This window comes from Ursus arctos, unplaced genomic scaffold (genome assembly GCF_023065955.2).
Source record: "Ursus arctos isolate Adak ecotype North America unplaced genomic scaffold, UrsArc2.0 scaffold_36, whole genome shotgun sequence".
Classification (NCBI taxonomy): Eukaryota; Metazoa; Chordata; class Mammalia; order Carnivora; family Ursidae; genus Ursus; species Ursus arctos.
In genome coordinates, this window is record NW_026623050.1 from 7760943 (window position 1) to 7782490 (window position 21548).

General features: G+C 37.6%; 1 protein-coding gene across 34 annotated transcripts in view; it reads left to right on the plus strand.

Annotated features, from left to right (window-relative positions):
• The window catches only part of MGA (MAX dimerization protein MGA), a 164664-nt gene that overhangs the window by 121949 nt on the left and 21167 nt on the right, over positions 1-21548 (plus strand). For 11 of the 34 annotated variants that reach the window (XM_057306243.1, XM_057306240.1, XM_057306246.1 and 8 more), the window contains 6 exons: positions 10715-10941; positions 11976-12152; positions 12968-13040; positions 14285-14799; positions 17020-17317; positions 18605-19231. In XM_057306243.1, the coding sequence (XP_057162226.1) occupies positions 10715-10941; positions 11976-12152; positions 12968-13040; positions 14285-14799; positions 17020-17317; positions 18605-19231 (1917 nt within the window). Of the gene's footprint in view, positions 1-10714; positions 10942-11975; positions 12153-12967; positions 13041-14284; positions 14800-17019; positions 17318-18604; positions 19232-21548 lie in introns of those variants that run through there. The other 23 variants (XM_057306249.1, XM_048218423.2, XM_057306248.1 and 20 more) reach the window with 16 other exon arrangements.

Consider the following 21548-nt stretch of genomic DNA (forward strand, 5'->3'; position numbering starts at 1 on the left):
TATCCAAGAAATGATTGCCAAATCCAGTGTCATGAAGCTTTTGTTCTGTTTTTTCTTCTAAGAGTGTTATTGATTTAGGTCTTACATTTAGGTCCTTGATCCATTTCAAGTTAATTTTATGTGGTGTTATGTAACGGTCCAATTTCACTCTTTTGCGTGTGGATACTTAGCACGCCCAAGCATCATTTGTTGAAAAGACTGTCCCTATCCCCACTGAATGGTCTTGGCACACTTGTTCAAAAATTAATTGACTGTTATATGCAAGAGTTTATTTTTAGGCTCTCTGTTGTATTCCATTGGTCTGTTTGTTTGCCTTTATGCCAGTCCCACACTGTCTCGATTATGGTAGCTTTGTAGTAAGTTTTGAAATCAAAGTGTGAGTACTCCAGTTTCATTAGTTTTCAAGGTTTTTTTTTGGCTATTCATATGAATTGAGATTCAAAATGAATTTTAGAATAGATTTTTCTATTTGTGCAAAAAATGTCATTGGGATTTTGATGGGGATTGCAGTGACTCTGTAGATTGCTTTGGGTAGTATTGACATTTTAGTAATGTTAAATCTTGCAGTCCATGAGCATGAAATGTGCTTCTGTTTCTGTTGTGTTTAATTTCTTTCAGAAATGTTTCATAGTTGTAATTGTGTAAGTCTTCACTTCCTTTTTTTTTTTTTTTTAAAGATTTTATTTATTTATTTGACAGAGATAGAGACAGGCAGAGAAAGAGGGAACACAAGCAGGGGGAGTGGGAGAGGAAGAAGCAGGCTTATAGCGGAGGAGCCTGATGTGGGGCTCCATCCCAGAACGCTGGGATCACGCCCTGAGCCGAAGGCATACGCTTAACCACTGTGCCACCCAGGCGCCCCTAGTCTTCACTTCCTTAAGTTAATCTCTAAGTATTTTGTTTTGTTGTTGTTGTTACTGGAATGGAATTATTTTTGTTAAGTTCCTTTTCAGATTGTTTATTGTTGGTGAATAGAAATGCAAGATTTTTGTTGACTTTGTATCTGCTGCATTGCTGAATTCATTTATTCTCACTGTGTGTGTGTGAGAGAGAGAGATCGATCTATCTTTAGCGGTGGTGGCGGGGGGGGGGGGGGGTTTGAGAGAGAGAGAGCACGCACGAGGTGGAGGTTGGGAAAGGGTGGAGCAGGGAGCCGGACGTGGAGCTCTGTCCCAGGACCCTGAGATCATGACCTGAGCAAAAGGCAGGTACTTCACCGACTGAGCCACCCAGGTGCCCCTAGCGTTTTCTACATATAAAATTATACCACCTTGAAACAGATCATTGTATTTGTTCTTTTTAATTTTGATGTCTGTTGTTTCTTTTTCTTACCAAATTCTCTGAGTCAAACTTTTACAGTACAGTATTGAATAGAAGTGGTGAATGTGGGCATTTTTGCCTTATTCCTAAAATGATCAGTCATGTGGGTTTTTTTTTTTTTAACCTTCATTCTGTTTATGTGGCGTATTATATTGATAAATTTTAATATGTTGAACCTTCCTTGCTTTCCAGTAGTGAATCTCATTTGGTAATGGTGTATAATCCTTTTACTATACTGCTGAATCTAGTTTGCTAGGTATTTTGTTGAGGAATTTTTCAGCAGTGTTTGTAAAGAACATTGGTCTGTAGTTTTTTGTTAAATGTCTTTGGCTTTGATATCAGAGTAATGCTGGCCTCATAGAATAAGTTGGGAAATGTACCCTTTTTTTCAGTTTTTTGGCTAAGTTTTATAATGATTGAGATACTAGTCCTTTAAATATTTAGTAGAATTTACCAGTGAAGCTGTCAGATCCAGGGCTTTTTTGGTAGGTTTTTGATTAGTGATTTAGTCTCCTTACTAGTTTTAGGTCTGTTCTCATTGGCTGTTTCCCTGGGTAGATTTTATATTTCTAGGAATTTGTTAATTTCATTTAGGTTGTCCAGTTTGTTGATTTACAATTGTTTATAGTACTCTCTTCTAATCTTTTTTATTTCTGTAGAATTGGTTGGTTTCGTTTTGGATTTAGCAGTCTGAGTCGTCTTTCTTTTTTTCTTAGTCTAGGTAAAAGTATACTAGTTTTGTTGATCTTTTTGAAGAACCAACTTTTGGTTTCACTGATTGTCTATTTTACTATTACGTATTTCATTTATCTCTGTTCTAATCTGTATTGTTTTTTTATTTAGGTTTGTTCCTCTTTTCTAGTTCATTAAGTTGTAAAGTTACGTTGTTGATTTGGGAGGTCTTTCATGTTTTTTAATGTAAGCATTTAGAGCTACTAGATTTTTCTTACAGAACCACTTTTTTTTTTTTTTTGGGGTATGTTGTATTTTTGTTTTTCTTTGTCTCTAAGTATCTTCTAATTTCCCTTGTGATTTCTTCTTTAATCCATCGATTGCTTAAAAGTGTGTTGTTTAATTTCCACAGTTTTGTGATTTTCTGTGTTCCTTTTGTTACTGATTTCTGACTTCATTCTGTTATGGTCAGAGAAGATAATTTGCCTGCTACCTATCTTTTAAAATCTATTCAGACTTAATTTGTGGCCTAACATATGATCTATCCCAGAAGATGTCCCATATGCGTTTGAGAAGAATGTGTATTCTGTGGTTGGATAAGGTGTTCTATTTATGCCTGTTAGATGTAGTTGGTTTATTATATCGAGTCCTCTCTTCCTTATTTATTTTCTGTTTGATCGTTCTATCCATTATCGTGAATGGGGTTTTGAAGTCTCCAGCTATTATTGCAGAACTGTGTATTTTTGCTTTTAATTCTATTATTTTTCGCTTCATATATTTTGATGAGTTGTCATTAGGTATATTCATGTTCATAATTGTTACTTATTCTGGATGTATTGAAACTTCTATTAATATATAATGTTCTTTTTTGTCTCTTGCAACCTTTTTTTTTTTTTTAAGATTTTATTTATTTTGAGAGAGAGTGAAAGCGAACAAGTGAGGGGAGGGGCAGAGGGTGTGGGAGAAAATATCAAGCATATTCCACGCTGAGTGTTGAGTCCAGAGTGGGGCTCGATCTCATGACCCAGAGATCATGACTCAAGCCAAAACCAAGATTCTGACACTTAACCGACTGAACTAGGTGGCCCAACTTTTTTTTATTTAGTATTTATTTTGTCTGATATTAGTGTAGCCACCCCTACTCTCTTTTGGTTATTATTTTGGGGGAATATCTTTTCCTAACCTTTCGCTTTCAACTTGTTTGTGTCTTTGGATCTTGGGTCTTGTGTAGACAAGGTATAATTAGATCATGGGTATTTATCGGTTCTTCCAGTCTGTCTTTAATGAGGAGAATTTAATCTGTTTACATTTAAAATAATGACTCCTAGGAGGAACTTCTGTCATTATGCTTTCTTTTTCTTATTCATTGTGTATTTGCTGTATGTGGTGTGAAGCCTTTTTGGCCCTTATTTTCTGCATTATTTTCTTTTGTGTTTAGTAGGTATTCTGTAGTGAATTGTTTAAATTCTTTTCTCATTTTCATTAGTGTGTATTGTGTAACCGTTTTCTTTGTGGTTACCATGGGATTACATTTAACATCCTAAATTTGTAAGACTCTAAATTGAATTTATGTAATTTAACTTCAATAATATGCAGAAACTCTCCTTTACAACTCCATCCCTACGCCTTTCAGTTGCTGATGTCACAGTTCTACAACTTTAAAAGTGCTCAAAAAGATAAACTAAAATTTAAAAAAAATTATTAATCTTCCAAATTATGTAGAAAACAAAATTTGGAGTTACAAACCAAAGTTATAGTAGCTTTTACACTAATAATGTTTTTTTTTCTTTAAATGTATTAGTCTCTTAAATCCTGTAGGAAACCAAAAGTACATCTACAGATCATTGGTATAATAATACTTTTATAATTGCCCATGTGTTTACCTTTAGTGAGATCTTTATTTTTCCATATGGCTTTGAGTTATTGTCTAGTGTCTTTTCATTTCATATTGCAGAACTCCTTTGAATATTTCTTGCAAGTAGGTTTAGTGGTCATGAACTTCATCAGTTTTTATTTATCTGGGAATTTAATTTTTTCCTCACTCTGTGGGGCAGTTTTGTCCGACATGTAGGATTCTTGGTTGATAGTTTTTTTCTTCTAGGCTCTGAATATATTTGCCCATTGTCCGCTGGCTCCCAAAATTTCTTATGAGTAATCTGCACATATTGTTAAGGATCTCCTTTGTTTTTCTCTTGCTGCTTTCAAGGTTCCCTCTTGGTCTTTCTCTTTCGAAAGTTCGATTTTAATGTGTCTCAGTGTGGGTTTCTTTGAGTTCGTCTTGGAGTTCCATTGCGCTATTTGGATATTTATATTTATGTCTGCCCTTAAATTTCAGAAATTTTCAGCCATTATTTCTTCAAATCACTGTGCTGCCCCATTCTCTTTTTTTCTTTCTCCATCTCCCATCATGTCTATGTTGGTCTTCTTAAATATCTGTGGTAGGTCCCTTAGGCACTGTTTGTTTTTCTTCAGTGTCTTTTATATCTTATATGAATGGGCAGATTTCCTGGTGCTACCTGTTCTTTAATCTTCCTAGAATCCTCTCAACGTCCATTCTTGATTGGGGGTGTGGGAGGAAGCAAGTGAAACTGAGTATTTATAAAGGTGTCACTTCTCATTTTTATTTGTAATTTCATTGCAGTCCTAATCAAAATCGTGACAGCTTTTTATGTGAAACTTCAAAAGCCAATTCTAAAATTTATTTGGAGGGGTGCCTGGGTGGCTCAGTCGGCTGGGTGTGTGCCTTCAGCTCAGGTCATGATCCTGGGTTCGAGATGAGCCCTGCTCTGTGGGGGTCGTCTTCTCCCTCTCCCTCTGCCCCTCCCCCCATTGGTGCAAACTCGCTCTCTCTTTCAGAATAAATAAAATATTTAAAAAAATCATAATTTATTTGGAAATGTTAAGGACCTAGAAATAGTCAGGGCAATCTTGAACAGTGACAAAGTGGGAGAATTTGCTGTATTGGATGTCAAAATATGTAAAATGACCACGTATAATACAGGGTGATACTGGCTTGGGTATAAAGTGAATACGTCAGTAGAACGGGTTCAGACATGTATGGACACTTAATTGGCAGAGGAATATGGAAAGGACGACCTTTTTAAATTGTGGTAGGCTCATTGAATATTCATATGGGAAAGAATGAAACTTGATTTATTCCTCACTGTACCTAGAAATAATTTCTGTGAGATTATAGACCTAATTGTGGAAAGCTGAGTAATACAACTTTCAGAAGATAATAGAAGAATATATGTATGATCTCATATTAGGAAAAGATTTCTTTTTTTTAAATGTTCATTTTCAAGATTTGTATCATTATTTTTTTAAGATTTTATTTATTTGTCAGAGAGAGAGAGAGCGCACAAGCAGGGGGAGCAGCAGGCAGAGGGAGAAGCAGGCTCTCCACCGAGCAAGGAGCATGATGTGGGACTCCATCCCAGGACTCTCGGATCGTGACCTGAGCTGAAGGCAGACACTTAACAGACTGAGCTACCCAGGTGTCCTTAGGAAAAGATTTTTTAAGCATGACAGAAGAAAACATTCCTTACAAATTAAAATGAGATATTTAGGTCTTTAAAACATTAAACAACTGAAAATATACGCTACGGTGAAAGAACAGATATTTGCAATATCTGACTAAGAATCTGTATCCAGAATATGTAGAGAGGTCTATAAATTAATCAGAATTAAACAGTCCCATAAAAAATGGGCAAGACTTTGAGAGGTACTTCATGAAGAGGGATGTTGAACATCTCATTCATGGTCAGAGAAGTACAGAGTAAATCCACAGCAAGATTCCACTGCATGCTTGCCAGAATGTTACAATTAAAATTTTATGATAATATCAAATGTTGATGAATGGGAACTCTCATACACTGCTGATGGAATTGTGAATTGGTATAACTACTTGGGGAACTAGTTTAGCAATATGTTTTAAAGTCGATGATTCACATGCCCTTGATCTAATAGTTTGACTTCAAAATAATCAGCAGAACTGCATTTTTTAGGATTATTTATGATACCATGATTCAGAGTAGCTACAACCTGAAAACAACCCCAGATATTTTAATAATAGAATGAATAAACAATAGTATGAATATTCAGAGTACTGTACATCATAGTAAAAATAAATAAATTATTTAGGTATGTGCAATAGCATAGTTGCATTTTACAAATACAATGTTGAGTGAAGAGAAAATGTAGGCAAAATATTATATTTCTGAGGTTACATTTATATGAATTTCAAAATCAGGCAAAATTTAGGGGTGTATACTTTGACTTTAAAAAAGGAAAGTGGAGAAGTGACTATCATTTAAGTGATTTTTCTTGTGGGAAAGAATTATTATTGAGAAAGGGCATGCAAGGGCTCCTGGGGTTGGTAGCAGTGTTTCATTTCTTGACCTGTGTAGTGTTTACATGGGTATATACTTGTTAATATTTTTTAAGTTTCATATACATTGTTTTTGCACCTACTGGATATTACATTTCACAATAAAAAGGTTTAAAACACATACAAAAATGGGAGGGAGAGGAATATAGTATGCTGATTATTAGCATAGCAGTCTCTAGGACTTCTGCGTCTAACACTATACATTTCTGGAGCAACTGCTGTGAACCCTGCTAAGAGTGACAGGAGGTAAGATATAGGCAATTAAAATGAAGTCCATCTCTAAGAGGTTACTCTCAATTTGACAAAAACAGGTATGTGGGAAATCTGTAAATACATATTTATTGTAATTTTTTAAAAAGATTTTTATTTGAGAGAGAGGAAGAGAGCATGAGCATGGTGAGGGGAGGGGAAGAGGGACAAACAGACTCCCTGCTGAGCAGGGAGCCCAACCTGGGGCTCAATCCCAGGACCCTGGGATCATGACCTGAGCTGAAGGCAGATGCTTAAGTGACTTGAGCCACCCAGGCGCCCCTATTTATTGTAATTTTAAGTGCCACAATAACAAATGTGCCATAATGTTGTGTCATGAACAAAGGCTTATTGAGAACCCAGAAGACATTGATAATGTTAGAGGACCTTGGTGAGATAATATTAGGAAGTATTTAAATAGAAATAAGTGGATATCACTCTTCTTGAAACAGGCTTCTGTGGATATGTGCTATTCTGGCTCTCCCCTTAATTCTGCCTTTGGTAGCTCTTTTTTTTTTCTGGGTTTTAGGTGAAGGGTAGGAGGATCCCTGGTATATTGTGAAGGGGAGCAGAGAAATGCTTGTTTTTGATCCCTAGCAGTGTAAAGGAATCAAGTGCACAGCCGGCTAATGAAGTATAAGGAATTGGTTCGTTGTTCTTGCCTTTGTGTGGAGTCTGTCCATTTTCATGGCTTCACATGTAGTCTCCGCCAGTGACAGTTCTGATCCTTTTTTTTTTTTTTAATTCTTATTTATTCATTTAGGTAATCTCTGTGCCCCAACATGGGGCTCGAACTCCTTACCCAGAGATCAGGAGTCGCATGTTCTTCCATCCGAGCCAGCCAGGTGTCCTGACGGTTCTGATTTTTATTGTGAGCCCTGTTTGATTATGTTGCTGGCACTTCAGTCTTACATGCCCTAAAAAGAACTGAATGATATCCTTCCCAGTCAGCTGCTTTTATGAACTCCCCTGTTTACTGGAACACCATTTTCCCACTTATCCACAGTTGAAACTTTAGAGTTGTCTTTGATTTCCTATGAGAGATTAAGATGTCTTAAAATACTTTGAGGTTTTCTACTGAAGTACTGTACTGCGTATTTTGTAGCTATTTTCAAGAGAAAAAGTTGAAAAGGGACTTCTACTTAGTAGAAGTAGCTTACTGAGGCTTAGAAAAGCCTTAAAGATGATTTGAAAGAGGTCAAAGTCTGTGGTGTTTGTCATGAAGAAGGCAGCTTTGCTTTTTTAGTAGAATTAGTATGTGTATGAACTAATTAGCAACACTAGAAAATAAAGTTATCAAATGAGTGGTAGAACCTCTGTTAATAACCCACCTTCATTTTGAGGGCATCCCTGGTTACCCTTTTATAAATTCAACACTCTCCCCTCAAAATACGTAGTATACATGCTCACTCACTATACATTACTGCTTATTTCCTGTGTCTGCTTTTTTTTTTTCCCTTTGCTCATAAGCAGTTACCACAATCCAACATATTTTCCGTATTTGTCTGGTTTATTGCCTGTCTTGCTCTCTTCCCCCAATTTAAATGTAAGCTCCACGAAGGCAGGGATTTTTGTCATTCTTGTTCATTATTGTATCTGCAAAGTCTGGTCCATAGTAAACATTGAAGTATATAAGTACTGGGGTGTTCGAAGGCTTTGTGAATTATGTGAGTAAATGAACTAGGTTATAAAAGTTGGACAGTAGATGTTATCCAGAATTGGGTTTGCTGCTTGCTGGTTGTCCAGCCAAAAGACACAACCAAGCCAAAGAACGGGGAAAGAGTAAGGGTTTTACTCGCTACCAGTAAGAACACCAGGACTATATCCTAAACCAGTGTCCACACAAACAACAAAATTGTGGAAGTTTTAAGCTAAGGTTGCATGCATATTCATGAAGGGGCTTGGCAAAGGAGAGTTCTGTATAGAATTGGGGCAAAAGTCATCCTGGTTGCCAGAATCCAGGTCCTAGTTGATGGAAGCCATGAGGGCCAGCAAGGATTGGCATCGGTTCTCTGTTCCAGTTAGTCCACTGCTGGAGTGCTCAAAAGGGTTTGAATCCTGCAAAAATGACTCAAGAATGTGTGGTTTGTGTTAGGTCAATGTTTACTTTTGAAACAGCACTGGGAATTTTATCACTGATTTATTGTTTCTGATAGGGTTAGGCTAATTCCTGGTCTGGTAGAGACTGTTAGTTTTTGTATTCTCTCTGTTCTCTTAAAATCCTTAACTGCATATTTTTTTTGTAATTCCAACACCTAGAAGTTCTTCAAGAGGTGTGCTTGGGCAAGTAGTGCAGGTAGGGCATAGATCACAAAATGGCCGAGGACCTAAAAGGACTTCTCATAAGTTAAAGCTATGACTGGTCTTTTTTTACACCAGGGATCCCTAACCGTATCTGCCTACACAGACTGCTAACTAGCAGAATAATTGGGTCAAGTACTTTCTAGTTCTGAAAATTTTTTCCTCTCTGTTTTAGTCTTTACATATTTATTCAACATTTTGTGGTTACGCTCTGAATGATGTTAGCCTTAGGAACCCGTTAGATAAAGTTGTTTTTTAGTGGAGTCTTCATGTTCAGAGCAAATAGACTTTATGAAATCAGGCTGCAATTTTGATTCAGCTTTGTTACGATAATTGAGCTAAATGCTTGAATTAAATATGAATGAATGCTCAGTCATATTTTATGTGACTGTAGGCAAAGATTTTGGATTTTAGACTTAGAACCAGCTACATCCTCTCTGAGGACTGACCATTAAAATGCAAAATACAGTCTTTGTTTCTCTTTAGCTGTCTTCTTTATGGGAATGGGCAGTTTGCTTAGAGAATAAAGCCAGCTGCCTCTTAACCTAGATCTTCCACTTAATTTGATGAAATAATACCTGTTTTACTTTGTGTAGACCTTTTTGATAGTAATGATTTCATCTCTGGTTTCATTGCTTTTCCACTGATATATTTTTGCTCCTATGCTGAGTTCAGGCTTTTTTTTTTTTTTTTAAGATTTTATTTGAGAAAGAGAGAGCGAGCGCACATGAGCAGGGGGAAAAGGAAGAGGGAGAAGCGGACTCCCCAGGGAGCCTGGTGTGGGACTCAATCCCAGGACCCTGGGATCGTGACCTGGGCGGAAGACAGATGCTTAACCAGCTGAGCCACCCAGGCACTCACGGCTGTCTTTGAATAAATACATTTTGTTGTCAGAGGGCAATAGTAAAAGCTGTGTCTCTGGAGCCAGATTGATGGGGTTTGATCCTGGTTCTTCCTCTTATTGTTGGACTTCTGAACCTCAGCTTCTGCAAAATGGGAATAATAATGTCTCAAGGGCTATTGTGACAGTTAAATGAGTGAAAACTTATTAAGTGTTTAAAATAGGTACGTAGTAAGGCTCAATAAATACTTGGTTTATCTGTAAAATAAAAAGTGTAGTATAGAATGATTATCTTTTCAGGCTAACAGAGAAGGCCTTTTCTTTTTTTTTTTTTTTTTTTTTAAGATTTTATTTATTTATTTGACAGAGATAGAGACAGCCAGCGAGAGAGGGAACACAAGCAGGGGGAGTGGGAGAGGAAGAAGCAGGCTCATAGTGGAGGAGCCTGACGTGGGGCTCGATCCCGTAACGCCGGGATCACGCCCTGAGCCGAAGGCAGACGCTTAACCGCTGTGCCACCCAGGCGCCCCGAGAAGGCCTTTTCTGATCATGCTTTATAAATAGCATCTCCTGTTAACTCTTCATCCCTTACCCTGCTATATTTTACTATGTGGAACTTACCATTACCTGATATTACATGTTAAGTTTGTTTTCTCCTACTGGATTATAAAATACTCTGTGAGGGCAAGAACTTTGTTTTATTCATAGCTGTGTTCCCTCTAGTTCCTAAAACAGTGTCTGACTTATAATAGGTATTCAACAAATATTTGGTTAATAGAATGAATAAGGTGTATGATGGCAGCTAAAGAGTTTTTAGGCGGCATCTGTTCGATTGTTTAAATGAGTTACTGCTTTCTGTGAGGGAGCACATTTTGTTTTGGCAGTGCCTCTGAACTTTTGTTTCCAAAGTCATTTAAAATCTTATCCTTCTTTTTGTTAAGCTATATGTGAAACAGAGCCTGAACAGCCTGTTCGACATTACCCATTATGGGTGAAAGTAGAAGGTGAAGTAGATCCAGAGCCAGTTTATATTCCAACACCTTCTGTCATTGAGCCTATGAAGCCATTGTTGTTGCCTCAGCCAGAAGTTTTACCTACTACTGTGAAGGGCAAAGTGCTCACTGGAATTAAACCTGCACGGGCTTATACTCCCAAACCCAATCCTGTGGTAAGCCCAGATTTTCATCTTCTGTTGCAAGTTACAAAGCATTTGTAAAGATAATGGATTTCAGCCAAATTTTCGGTTTATATTCTGTGAATCATTTTGCTTTTAAGTAATATGTCTGTGTCTGTCTTATTTAGTCAGCTTAATTGCTGGCACTTTAGAATTGTCATTAAAAGTAGAGTAAATATACTGAAAATTACCATTTTTAAGGATAGCCAAATCTCTCTTCAGGAAGATCAATAAAGTTGTGTTTTTGTTTTTAAACATGACTAGCAAAAGTCTTTTAAAGATACCCTTCTTTTTTCCTGTAGTGTAGAATATTGAGTAATTGAGGCATAGTACATACATATTGTTAGTAGGAAAGCAGTAAGAGTTTTAAGAAGCAACTCCTCTTTTTAAAGCTGATTTCTTTATATACAGTAACAGTAAAGGATTTAATAGTTGGTATATGACTATGAAGATTGATAGGTAAAAGAGCTAATGCTTCTGTTAAGAGCTTAAGCATCTCTGATTATTAAATCCATTTCAGTCTTCAGTCTTTTTGAAGAAAGATGCCTTAGTGCAGTGCTGTTCGATGTGGTCTTGGTGCTAATCCAAAACTACGTGTTAACTAGGTTATGATGAAATAAATACAGAAAATGAGAGTAAATATTTAGAAACTTTTTAGATACTTGATAGAATAATGTTATGTGTATTAAATCTAATAAAAAACTTGGGCTTGTATTTTACATGTCTTTTGTTTTTCTAAAAACTTATTTTACAGAAGGATCGGTCTGTGTTGGACTGGTAATTCAGAAATGTGTCCTCATTGCAGATAATTTGAGAAGCACTGCTCTGGTGTGATCTGAGATTTGATAGAGAACCAGATCCTTTCTCACTGTGCAAGATTTAGCACATATTAACTGTATTTGCTAAAATTTGCGTTTAAAATTTTCAAATGTTGTAATAGAAATAAAGATTAAACATTCTTTTCCTTTTGGAGTCTAGGATGTTTTTTCCCACAGTGTATGGAATGTTTTGTTTTATGAAACTTACAGATTCGGGAAGAGGACAAGGATCCAGTCTACTTGTACTTTGAGAGTATGATGACTTGTGCCCGAGTTCGAGTATACGAACGAAAAAAAGAGGAACAGAGACAACCGTCACCATCACCATCCCCATCATTTCAGCAGCAGGGCTCATGTCAGTCTAGTCCTGAGAACTGTAGTGTAAAGGTGATTTACATATTGTGTAATTTGTCTTTTTAACTTCCATTTCTCTGTTGCTGGTATTAGAATCTAAATTACTATCAGAATAATTTGGAGTAATTCTTGTGGGGCAGAGAAATTTTACGTGATGCGTGTATCAATTTGTTTCTTTGCATACCTGTTCTAGAGAACAGTCCCTTAAGGTTATTTAAAGTACTGTTCTTTCTGAAGCTGAAGTTATTTTTTTTCTTTTTAAAGATTTTATTTATTTGAGAGAGAGAGCGAGACAGCCAGCGAGAGAGGGAGCACAAGCTGGGGGAGTGGGAGAGGAAGAAGCAGGCTCCCAGCGGAAGAGCCTGACGTGGGGCTTAATCCCAGAACTCCAGGATCACGCCCTGAGCCAAAGGCAGACGCTTAACGTCTGAGCCACCCAGGCGCCCCTGAAGTAATTTTTAAAAGTTTAAACATTTCTGGTTCTTATTAAATCATTTATCTGTAATTATTAGGATTTGTATCTGCATTGGTGAATTTTCACATTAACTGAAGCTTGTTCTATTAAACATCAAATATTTTTCCTTCTTTACTACAATACACTATAAAGCGTGGTGTAAATTTTTTTCTTGGTGACTCAGTTACTGTCAAGGACATTAGAGAGCGAGGCTACTTATTTTTGCCAAGGCTTATATAATAAGATAGTAATGCAGCTGTGCATGTGGATGTGAAGCTGTTGACACTTAAGTCTTTCTGCTGTTTCAGCCTTCTTTGAGAGGTTCAGTGTTTATGTCCTAGTCTCTATTGGTAATATTTATGTGTTGAAGTGTTTGTGTTATTCCCTTCTTTAGGAGCCTGATTCTGAGCAGCAGCCCTTGAAACCAATCACCTGTGACCTAGAGGATGATTCTGATAAATCGCAAGGTCTGTTTGAAAATTCAGTCTTAAATCATTTTAAAATAATTATGGGGGGCACACACACACCAAAACATTTTTAGCTACCCCTTTTCTAGCTTCTGCTAAAAATAGAGACTATATAGAGAAGTCTTTTCCTATTATTTGTTCTGTTTTATCACTCCTAAGAAATAAAATTCATTCGTGTTGATATGGCATGTTATTGCAAGAGACGCTTAGGATATGGTTAGTGATTCTCTCTCTCTCTTTTTTTAAGATTTATTAATTTTTTAGAGACAGAGTGTAAGGGGAGGCGGGGCCAGAGGGAAAGGGAGAGAGAGAGAGTCCTCAAGCAGACTCCCAGCTGAGTGTGGAGCCCAATGTGAGGCTTGATCCCAGGACCCTGAGATCATGACCTGAGCCGAAATCGTCAGACACTTAACTGACTGAGCCACCCAGGGGTGTCCTCCTCCTCTTTTTTAATGGCTTGATACACATGAAAAGTGGTATTGTTTCTATAGCATACTGTGGTATGTGGGGGAGGCTGCTGGGGTGGAGAGAACCTGTCTGAGAACACAACCTGGAAGGCTGAGGGCATCTGAATCCTGACGTACTTGTAATTAGCACGTTCGTTGGGAGACTGTGTTGTAGAAATCTCGGTGTTCAGTGAAATAGACATCCAGTTAACATGTTGTCATGAATATAGATACCTGGTGAGCTAAATAATCTGCACGTAATATAGAAATGGAGCAGTCATATCTAGAGTCACAGAAGTAATTCAGAAGTATTTGCAGTAGAAACTAGAAGTAGAACACACTTTTTAATTACAGTATTCTCTCTCTTGTTCTTTAGTATTGACTCTACCTATCACATGTTACAAAGCGTCTTGCAAGTGTTTTTTTTTTGCTTTTCCTGTATGGATAGCAGAACACTAAACTATTATCAAATCTTAACCTTGGTTGTAGGTCCTGCTTTGTTTGCAGATAGTCATGGCTTTTTAGAGCAGTCTTAAGGTGGGACTCTCTTTTAATTAGCGACCCCAGGTAGCAGGACATCCTATTATAGTCTGATTCCCTGGAATATTTCTTTTTCATGGAAAAGTCCCAAATTGTGAATTGTTAAATGACCACTGAAAGTACATGGGATTCAGACACTGGGCAACTGCTCATTTTCTGTGCCGTTAATCACTTTTCTGAAAACCGGGGAAAATAAAAATATTTTGACGTTCGGTGCAAAATGCTGTGATGCAGAAATATCTTTCAATTCCTTATCAGAAAAAAGCTGGAAGTCTTCCTGCAATGAAGGGGAATCCTCTGCCTCCTATGTGCATCAGAGGTCACCAGGTGGTCCCACCAAACTGATAGAAATCATCTCAGACTGCAACTGGGAGGAGGATAGGAACAAGATTTTGAGCATCTTATCCCAGCACATCAATAGCAACATGCCACAGTCACTTAAGGTGGGCAGCTTCATCATTGAGTTGGCTTCTCAGCGAAAGAGCCGGGGTGAGAAGAACCCTCCTGTTTATTCTTCTCGTGTGAAAATCTCTATGCCATCATGCCAAGACCAAGATGATATGGCTGAGAAATCTGGATCAGAGACTCCTGATGGTCCATTATCCCCTGGGAAAATGGATGATATCTCTCCTGTGCAGACAGATGCCCTGGATTCAGTGAGGGAGAGATTACATGGAGGCAAAGGTCTGCCTTTTTATGCAGGGCTTTCTCCTGCAGGGAAGCTTGTGGCCTATAAACGTAAACCCAGTTCAAGCACATCTGGGCTTATCCAGGTGAGAATTACCTTTAATCTGGATGTAGCACCTTTTTCTACTTAGGTAACATCTTGATTTTTCAGAGCCCTTAGTGGGCCTTATATGATTTGTCTTCACATTTCCTGGGAACTGGGTGACAAAACCATCTCTTTTTTGTAATAAGCCTAGTTTAGATGTGTGAATTTTTGACACATTTACAGACAGAACTGTAGAGCCCTATATTAGCTTATGATTTTATTTCTAGTCTTCTCAGAAAGTTCCTACTCTTAAAATTTTGTTTGGGCTCTAGTGAAACTTTGACAACTAAACAAGAATACTAAGGAGTTCCGTCTGGTTCTAGGGATTATTATTAGCAAATAGCTTTCAAAACAACACAAGGTGAATTGATTGTAAGATAGTATGTGTTTGGAAACTTGGAGAAAATTTTAATTTTGTAAGATGTTATTCAAATGTATAAAACTTTTAAAAAATTGAGCCACAGTTCATTTTTTTTCTTTATTTGGTCCATAGTAGGGTTTTTGCTAATATAATCATTGTCATAGTACAAATAAATCCTTGCTATTTAGTAATTCAGGCAGGTTTTATTAGTAAAATTGTGCTGGCATCTAGAAAATCTTTTGGAAGGAGAAGTTTTGAATTAAGATGTAATTATAGTACAGTGATATTAAATGCACTTTTATGTCAGAGTAGCAAATGGGTGGACGTGTCTGACATTCTTGCTAAGGTTACTTGACTTCAGTAGCTTGACCACTTCTCTGGGCTGTGGACTGTCCCATTAGTAATATGACTGATCTACTTAATTAAAATTTTTTTTATTGCAGTTTACTCTTGACGGTGCTATGTAATTGCTTCTGTTGGTATTTCTTACTCTTAATAATGAGAACAGTGTTTTCTTCTTATTTCATTTTTGATTGATACTTTGAGAACAGAGACTTACCTGAGCTCATTTCTAGTGAGACTTGACCCCCCTGAAATACAGGTATAGAAATTTGTGTTCTCCTCTCCTGTCTAGGACTCAGAAAGCCACCATAAAATATGAATTTGCATAAGCACTTGGGCCACTACAGCGTAGGCGTTGGGGAGGCTGTTGAATAGTATTAAGAGCAAGTCCCAAAGGAGCAGATGGGGTATCTGATCTAGACCTCCAGAGACCCCGAAAAACTATAGTAAACTTCCCTTTAGGATGGAAAGATCACATTCTTTATATCAAACTCAAGGAAGAGGTATTCCTGATCTACCTGGGAATAATCATGGTTTCACTTAAGTAGTAAAGAGTAATTTTGTGTCTTTGAGGAGGGAGTGGCTTGCTGTAGCTGTTCTCTTTACCAATTCCTATTAATTTAGAGAGTAGGAGTTTCTCCACCACACTTCACCCTCTCCCCCTTTTCACTGATGGAAAGGAGGAACAGAAAAGGATGTCTTCTGTAGTCACCCAGGAATAGGACTTTGAGCACATGGGTAAGAAATTAGGGAAGGTTTTGTTTTTCTTTCTTTTTTAAAAAAGCAATTATGCTGCCCCAGATGGGTAGTAGTATTGTCAACTCAGGCAGTAGAGGAAAATCTTTACCTCGTTTATGGATTACTTTCTTCTGATGGTTCAGTGATTGTTTCTAAAGTTATAATCGAGTTTCTCCTAGCCTTTATCTTGAGCTCAAGTTTTGTCCAAGATATGACAGTATCTTCAAAGTTGAATTTGTTAAAACTGAAAACTTGAGGGGACCTTTTGCCTTAGGATATTATAACAATGGCTTCCTTATAACTTAAAAGTAGATTCACAATATATTTTTCAAATATGAAGGGTGCTTGAAGGGACCCTTGAGAGGGCTTCATTATGCCTCCTGGTCTTGTCAGAGAGAGTCTGTGGAACATAGTTATTAATTTTTTGCTGGTGATTAATAGTTTAACCAGAATTGCTTATTAAGCAAAACCGTTGGATGATTCCTTAGATTTGACTGTATCTCTCACATTCCTAGGAGCTACAGATATGATGGATTTCTAAGATACTCTGTTTCCAAACTACCAAAATGAAGATGAGATTAGTTCAGAATATCAGATGGCAGCTTTTTTATTTCACCTAATACTCAGATTTTATAGCAAATGGAAAAAGTCCATTTCTTTTTCCCTTTAAATCTGAAAAATAGACTTTTAAAATCTTGTAAAAATGAAACCCCTGTCAAGGGAGATAAGTTAGCAAGAGAATTTTATCTTTACAGAATTTCTCTTTGCCACTTGTTTCAGGTTAATGGTAAGAGTTACCCGCAGGCTAAGTTGCTATTGGGACAGATGGGGGCATTGCATCCAGCCAATAGGCTAGCTGCTTATATCACAGGCAGGTTGCGACCCTCAGTCCTGGACCTCTCAACCCTCAGTACTGTCATCTCCAAGGTAGCATCCAATGCCAAGGTGGCTGCATCCAGGAAACCACGTACCCTGTTGCCTTCAACATCCAATTGCAAAACGGCATCCTCCTCTGGCGCTACAACAAATCGCCCTGGGAAGAATCTGAAGGCATTTGTCCCGGCAAAAAGACCAATTGGTAAGTTGGACTGTATATATGTTTTAGAAATGTCTTGTGCCTTGGTGCTTGCCAGTGAATACATGTATGGAGGTTGTGAAAATTAGAGAATTGTAGAATTTGGCATTATTCTTATTCTTAATGTCTGTCTTGCCTGACTTTTTTCTGTTTTGGGTAACTCTTCCTGATCATCTATGATAGTAGATGAATTGAAATCTAGTTATAGTTATTTCCAGACTTTTAGACTGGTTTTATTAATATAGAAAAGACTTAGATTTTAAATTTTGTTTTTGAAAAGGGAAGACTTATTCTTAAAATACTTTACCTAATTTAATATTTCTTTTATGGGCACTGGTATATTTGTAACCAGTCATATGTATGTTCCTTGAACTTAACGAAAAACAGGGAGCTAGCAAATCCAAGAGGGTTGAGTTTGTAGTATAGGCTTAGAATAAAAGGCTCTTGTAAAACGTAAGTTTGGAAGTGTTGATTTATTCTATTCATTCTGTTCTGTGAGTGACAACCTCATTTGGTTAACGTTTCAGTGCTATAGAGTCTGTAATAAATTTACCTTCTTGAAAGCAGTTGTGTTTTAGCATTTAGAGTGTATATAGTCAGTTTATTGAATTTTTCTTTTTGTTCAGATCTGTTTAGGAATATTAAGTATAAATGTCCATTGCTGTATTCATATTCCTCTGATGGGAAATTGAAATATCTGGCTGAATGCTGGAGTTTTATGAAGATGGAGGACAAGCATTGTATGCCTTAAAAACACCCCATTTTACCTTTTTAAACAAAGTAGCTTTAACTGGTGATTTTAAGTCCTATCCTGCCCTCTTTTTGAAAAGCGTCTTTATACATTTTAGAAATACGTAAAACTTAACTGTCTCATAAGAGGATAGCGGTAATAAAGAGGTGGAGGTGCTGGGACAGGAGGAAGTGGTGAAACAAGTTTTAAAATTAAAGTTGGGGGAAAAAAATCTCTTTACTTTCTTCACTATTTTAGATGATGAGTTGTGTGCTGCTGTATTGTCTTTTTAGTGTCCTGGCAATTTAGCTGTATTGCACAGTCAAAAGAATCTTAGTAGGAACACCCAGTTTGAATCCCTTTCATATTATTATAAAGGTCTGGTTTGGGTTGGGAGAAGTGTGTCATTTCTTTGGGTGGAAATTGGCACATACCATGCAGGTAGGTAGTACCTGTAAGAAATTGACCCAGTGGTGCACAATAAATGTTGATAAACACAATCACTAAGAGGATAAAATATGAGAACTGAAGATTTTTGACCTGCAAATTTTTATTTGCAGCGGCTCGACCCTCTCCTGGTGGTGTGTTCACACAGTTTGTGATGAGTAAAGTTGGAGCCCTGCAGCAGAAGATACCTGGAGTTAGCACACCCCAACCCCTAACAGGGCCACAGAAGTTCAGTATCAGACCTTCTCCAGTAATGGTCGTCACACCTGTGGTTTCTTCTGAGCCAGTGCAGGTGTGCAGCCCTGTGACTGCTGCTGTCACTACTACCACCCCTCAAGTGTTTTTAGAGAATGTTACTGCTGTGACACCTATGACTGCTATTTCTGACGTGGGAACTAAAGAAACTACTTATTCTTCTGGTGCCACCACTGCAGGGGTTGTTGAGGTTTCTGAAACTAATACCAGCACCCCTGTAACAGCTTCCCAGTCTACAGCCACTGTGAACCTTATCAAAACGACTGGGATAACTACCCCTGTGGCTTCAGTTGCTTTTCCTAAGTCTTTGGTAGCATCTCCTCCAACTATAACTCTTCCTGTTGCTTCCACTGCCTCCACCTCCATAGTCGTGGTGACCACAGCTGCATCTTCCTCCATGGTGACCACACCAACTTCATCTCTGGGCTCTGTTCCCATTATACTCTCGGGAATTGATGGGAGTCCACCAGTGAGCCAGAGACCAGGTAAGGCCTAGATGTTACTAGCTGGTTTACCTACTGTACAGCTGTTTATATAACTTATGGTTTTGATAGGATTACAGATACATCAGGGTAACAGTGTAGGGGTTTCTGTTATAACATGATACATGGATTCCTGAAAACTTTGACATTCTGCAAAACTGAACACTAAAAATAATAGACCTCATGGTTAATATAGGGTTAGGACAAATCACTGAAAATCTCTGCAACTTTGTAACCAGAGCACTGATAAAAATCGTAACTGGTACTTTGGAGATAAATTGAACAGCTTTGACAGATGGTTTAGTGTGGGGCTGGAGATTTCTGAGGAGATTAAAAATACTCAAAAACATTACAATGGAAATACTAGCTGAATCTGAAATAATGTACGTGTGAGTGGAGTTCTGAGCCAGTAGAGCAGCCATCAAGGTAGGCACAGGACGAAGTGCACTGCTGTGTGCAGAGAGCTAGGGTTGCATATCTCTGAGGAGGGAACCCAAATGTAGGTGTTCCTTTTTGGCGGGGGTGGGGCGGTGGGGGCTGTGTGTGCTTCTTTTTTTTTTTTTTTTTAAAGATTTTATTTATTTATTTGACAGAGATAGAGACAGGCAGCGAGAGAGGGAACACAAGCAGGGGGAGTGGGAGAGGAAGAAGCAGGCTCATAGCGGAGGAGCCTGATGTGGGGCTCGATCCCAGAACGCCGGGATCACGCCCTGAGCCGAAGGCAGACGCTTAACTGCTGTGCCACCCAGGCGCCCCTGTGTGTGCTTCTTTTTATTTTACTTTTTTAAAAGATTTTATTTATTCATTTGCCAGAGAGAGAGCACGTGCGCACATGTGCATGCACCCAAGCAGGGGTGTGCGGCAGGCAGAGGGAGAAGCAGGCTCCTGGCTGAGCAGGAAGCCTGATGTGGGGCTCGATCCCAGAACCTGGGATTATGGGATTATGACCTGAGTGGAAGGCAGACGCTTAACGGATTGAGCCACCCAGGCGTCCCTGTGTGTGCTGCTTTTTAATTAAAAAGGAGCCAGAGGGCTTCTGCCATGCTACAGGCGGGCTAAGGGCTTTTTCTCTCTCCCTGTTGAAGATTAAAATTCTAGGTCCTTTTACCCTAGTAAAAATCATTTGTGAATCAGCCCTACTCCTATATACTGCTGACATTCTTTTTCTATTTATTATTTTGTAGGAACTGATTGAGATAGAAATAAGGAGGCATATATTTGTTTAGGAATCTGTATGTTTATGAACTTTTCAGTTAAAGTTTTTCTTTTGTTGGCTTAGGTTAAGTGAATTTGAAATAGGAATATCCTGCACTTTGGTAATTTTTATGTCCTGATTCAACCAGCTAAAATAAATGGTTCTCCAAATGTACTTAAAGAGAAATACTGTGTAAAAGAGTGAGAGACTTCACAGGATTTAAGGGAAAATAAATAGCCAACAATAATTCTGTCTTGGTTATTGGTATTTTTCCTACCAGATATCTTTGCGACTTAGTGACATGGTCCAAATCTCTGTCAGTATTTTAGGAATTAAGTGATTTGGGAGTTGAAGGTCTTTTCAGAGAATAAATGAATCGCGGTATTAATTTTGTTGTCTTCTGCTTCTCCCCATATAGAAACATATAAAAAAATGGTTAGTTTAATATGCAGTTTCAGAAGTGAGATTGCTGATGAAGCCATTTTGATTTCCTATTGAATCTCAAGGTTTATATCTTGTCATATTTTAACTGAGATTTTCTAAATGATATGGATTCCAACCTTTTTTAAAATTCTGTCATGAAATTATAAAGTAGTTTAGCTTTTTGTAGTTCGCGGTTTCTCAGGTTTCAGTCACTTAGAATATACGTTCAGTTATTTTGCTCTGATTCTCATTGGTACTTTAGACTTATTATTTTAATTTAAATCAACTCCTTTGTTTGCTTAAATGTATTTTTAAAAGGAGCAATTTTACTGTAACTGGAAACTAACATTACTTGCCATAACAAAGGTTCACTCCATAAATAAATACACTGGAAACCATAATAAAAAGAAGTAACAGTCTAACTAGCTATCATATGTTAACATGTGGCTTGCACTCTGTTAATGAAGAAAGCTAGAAAATGCTGATGTAATATCAAAGACTGGTATTTTCTTTTGTATATAATCAGAAGATTAAAATTGAAAAAAATTACTTTCTGACAATGTGATATGGTGATATTCTATATCCATATACCATCTAAAAATATCTTCTGTAATACCACACGAGGAAATATTAATGTTAACAGATTTTTCTTACCTGTTCTTTTTAAAATGGAGCTCTGATAACTTCTAAGTGTGTGTAATT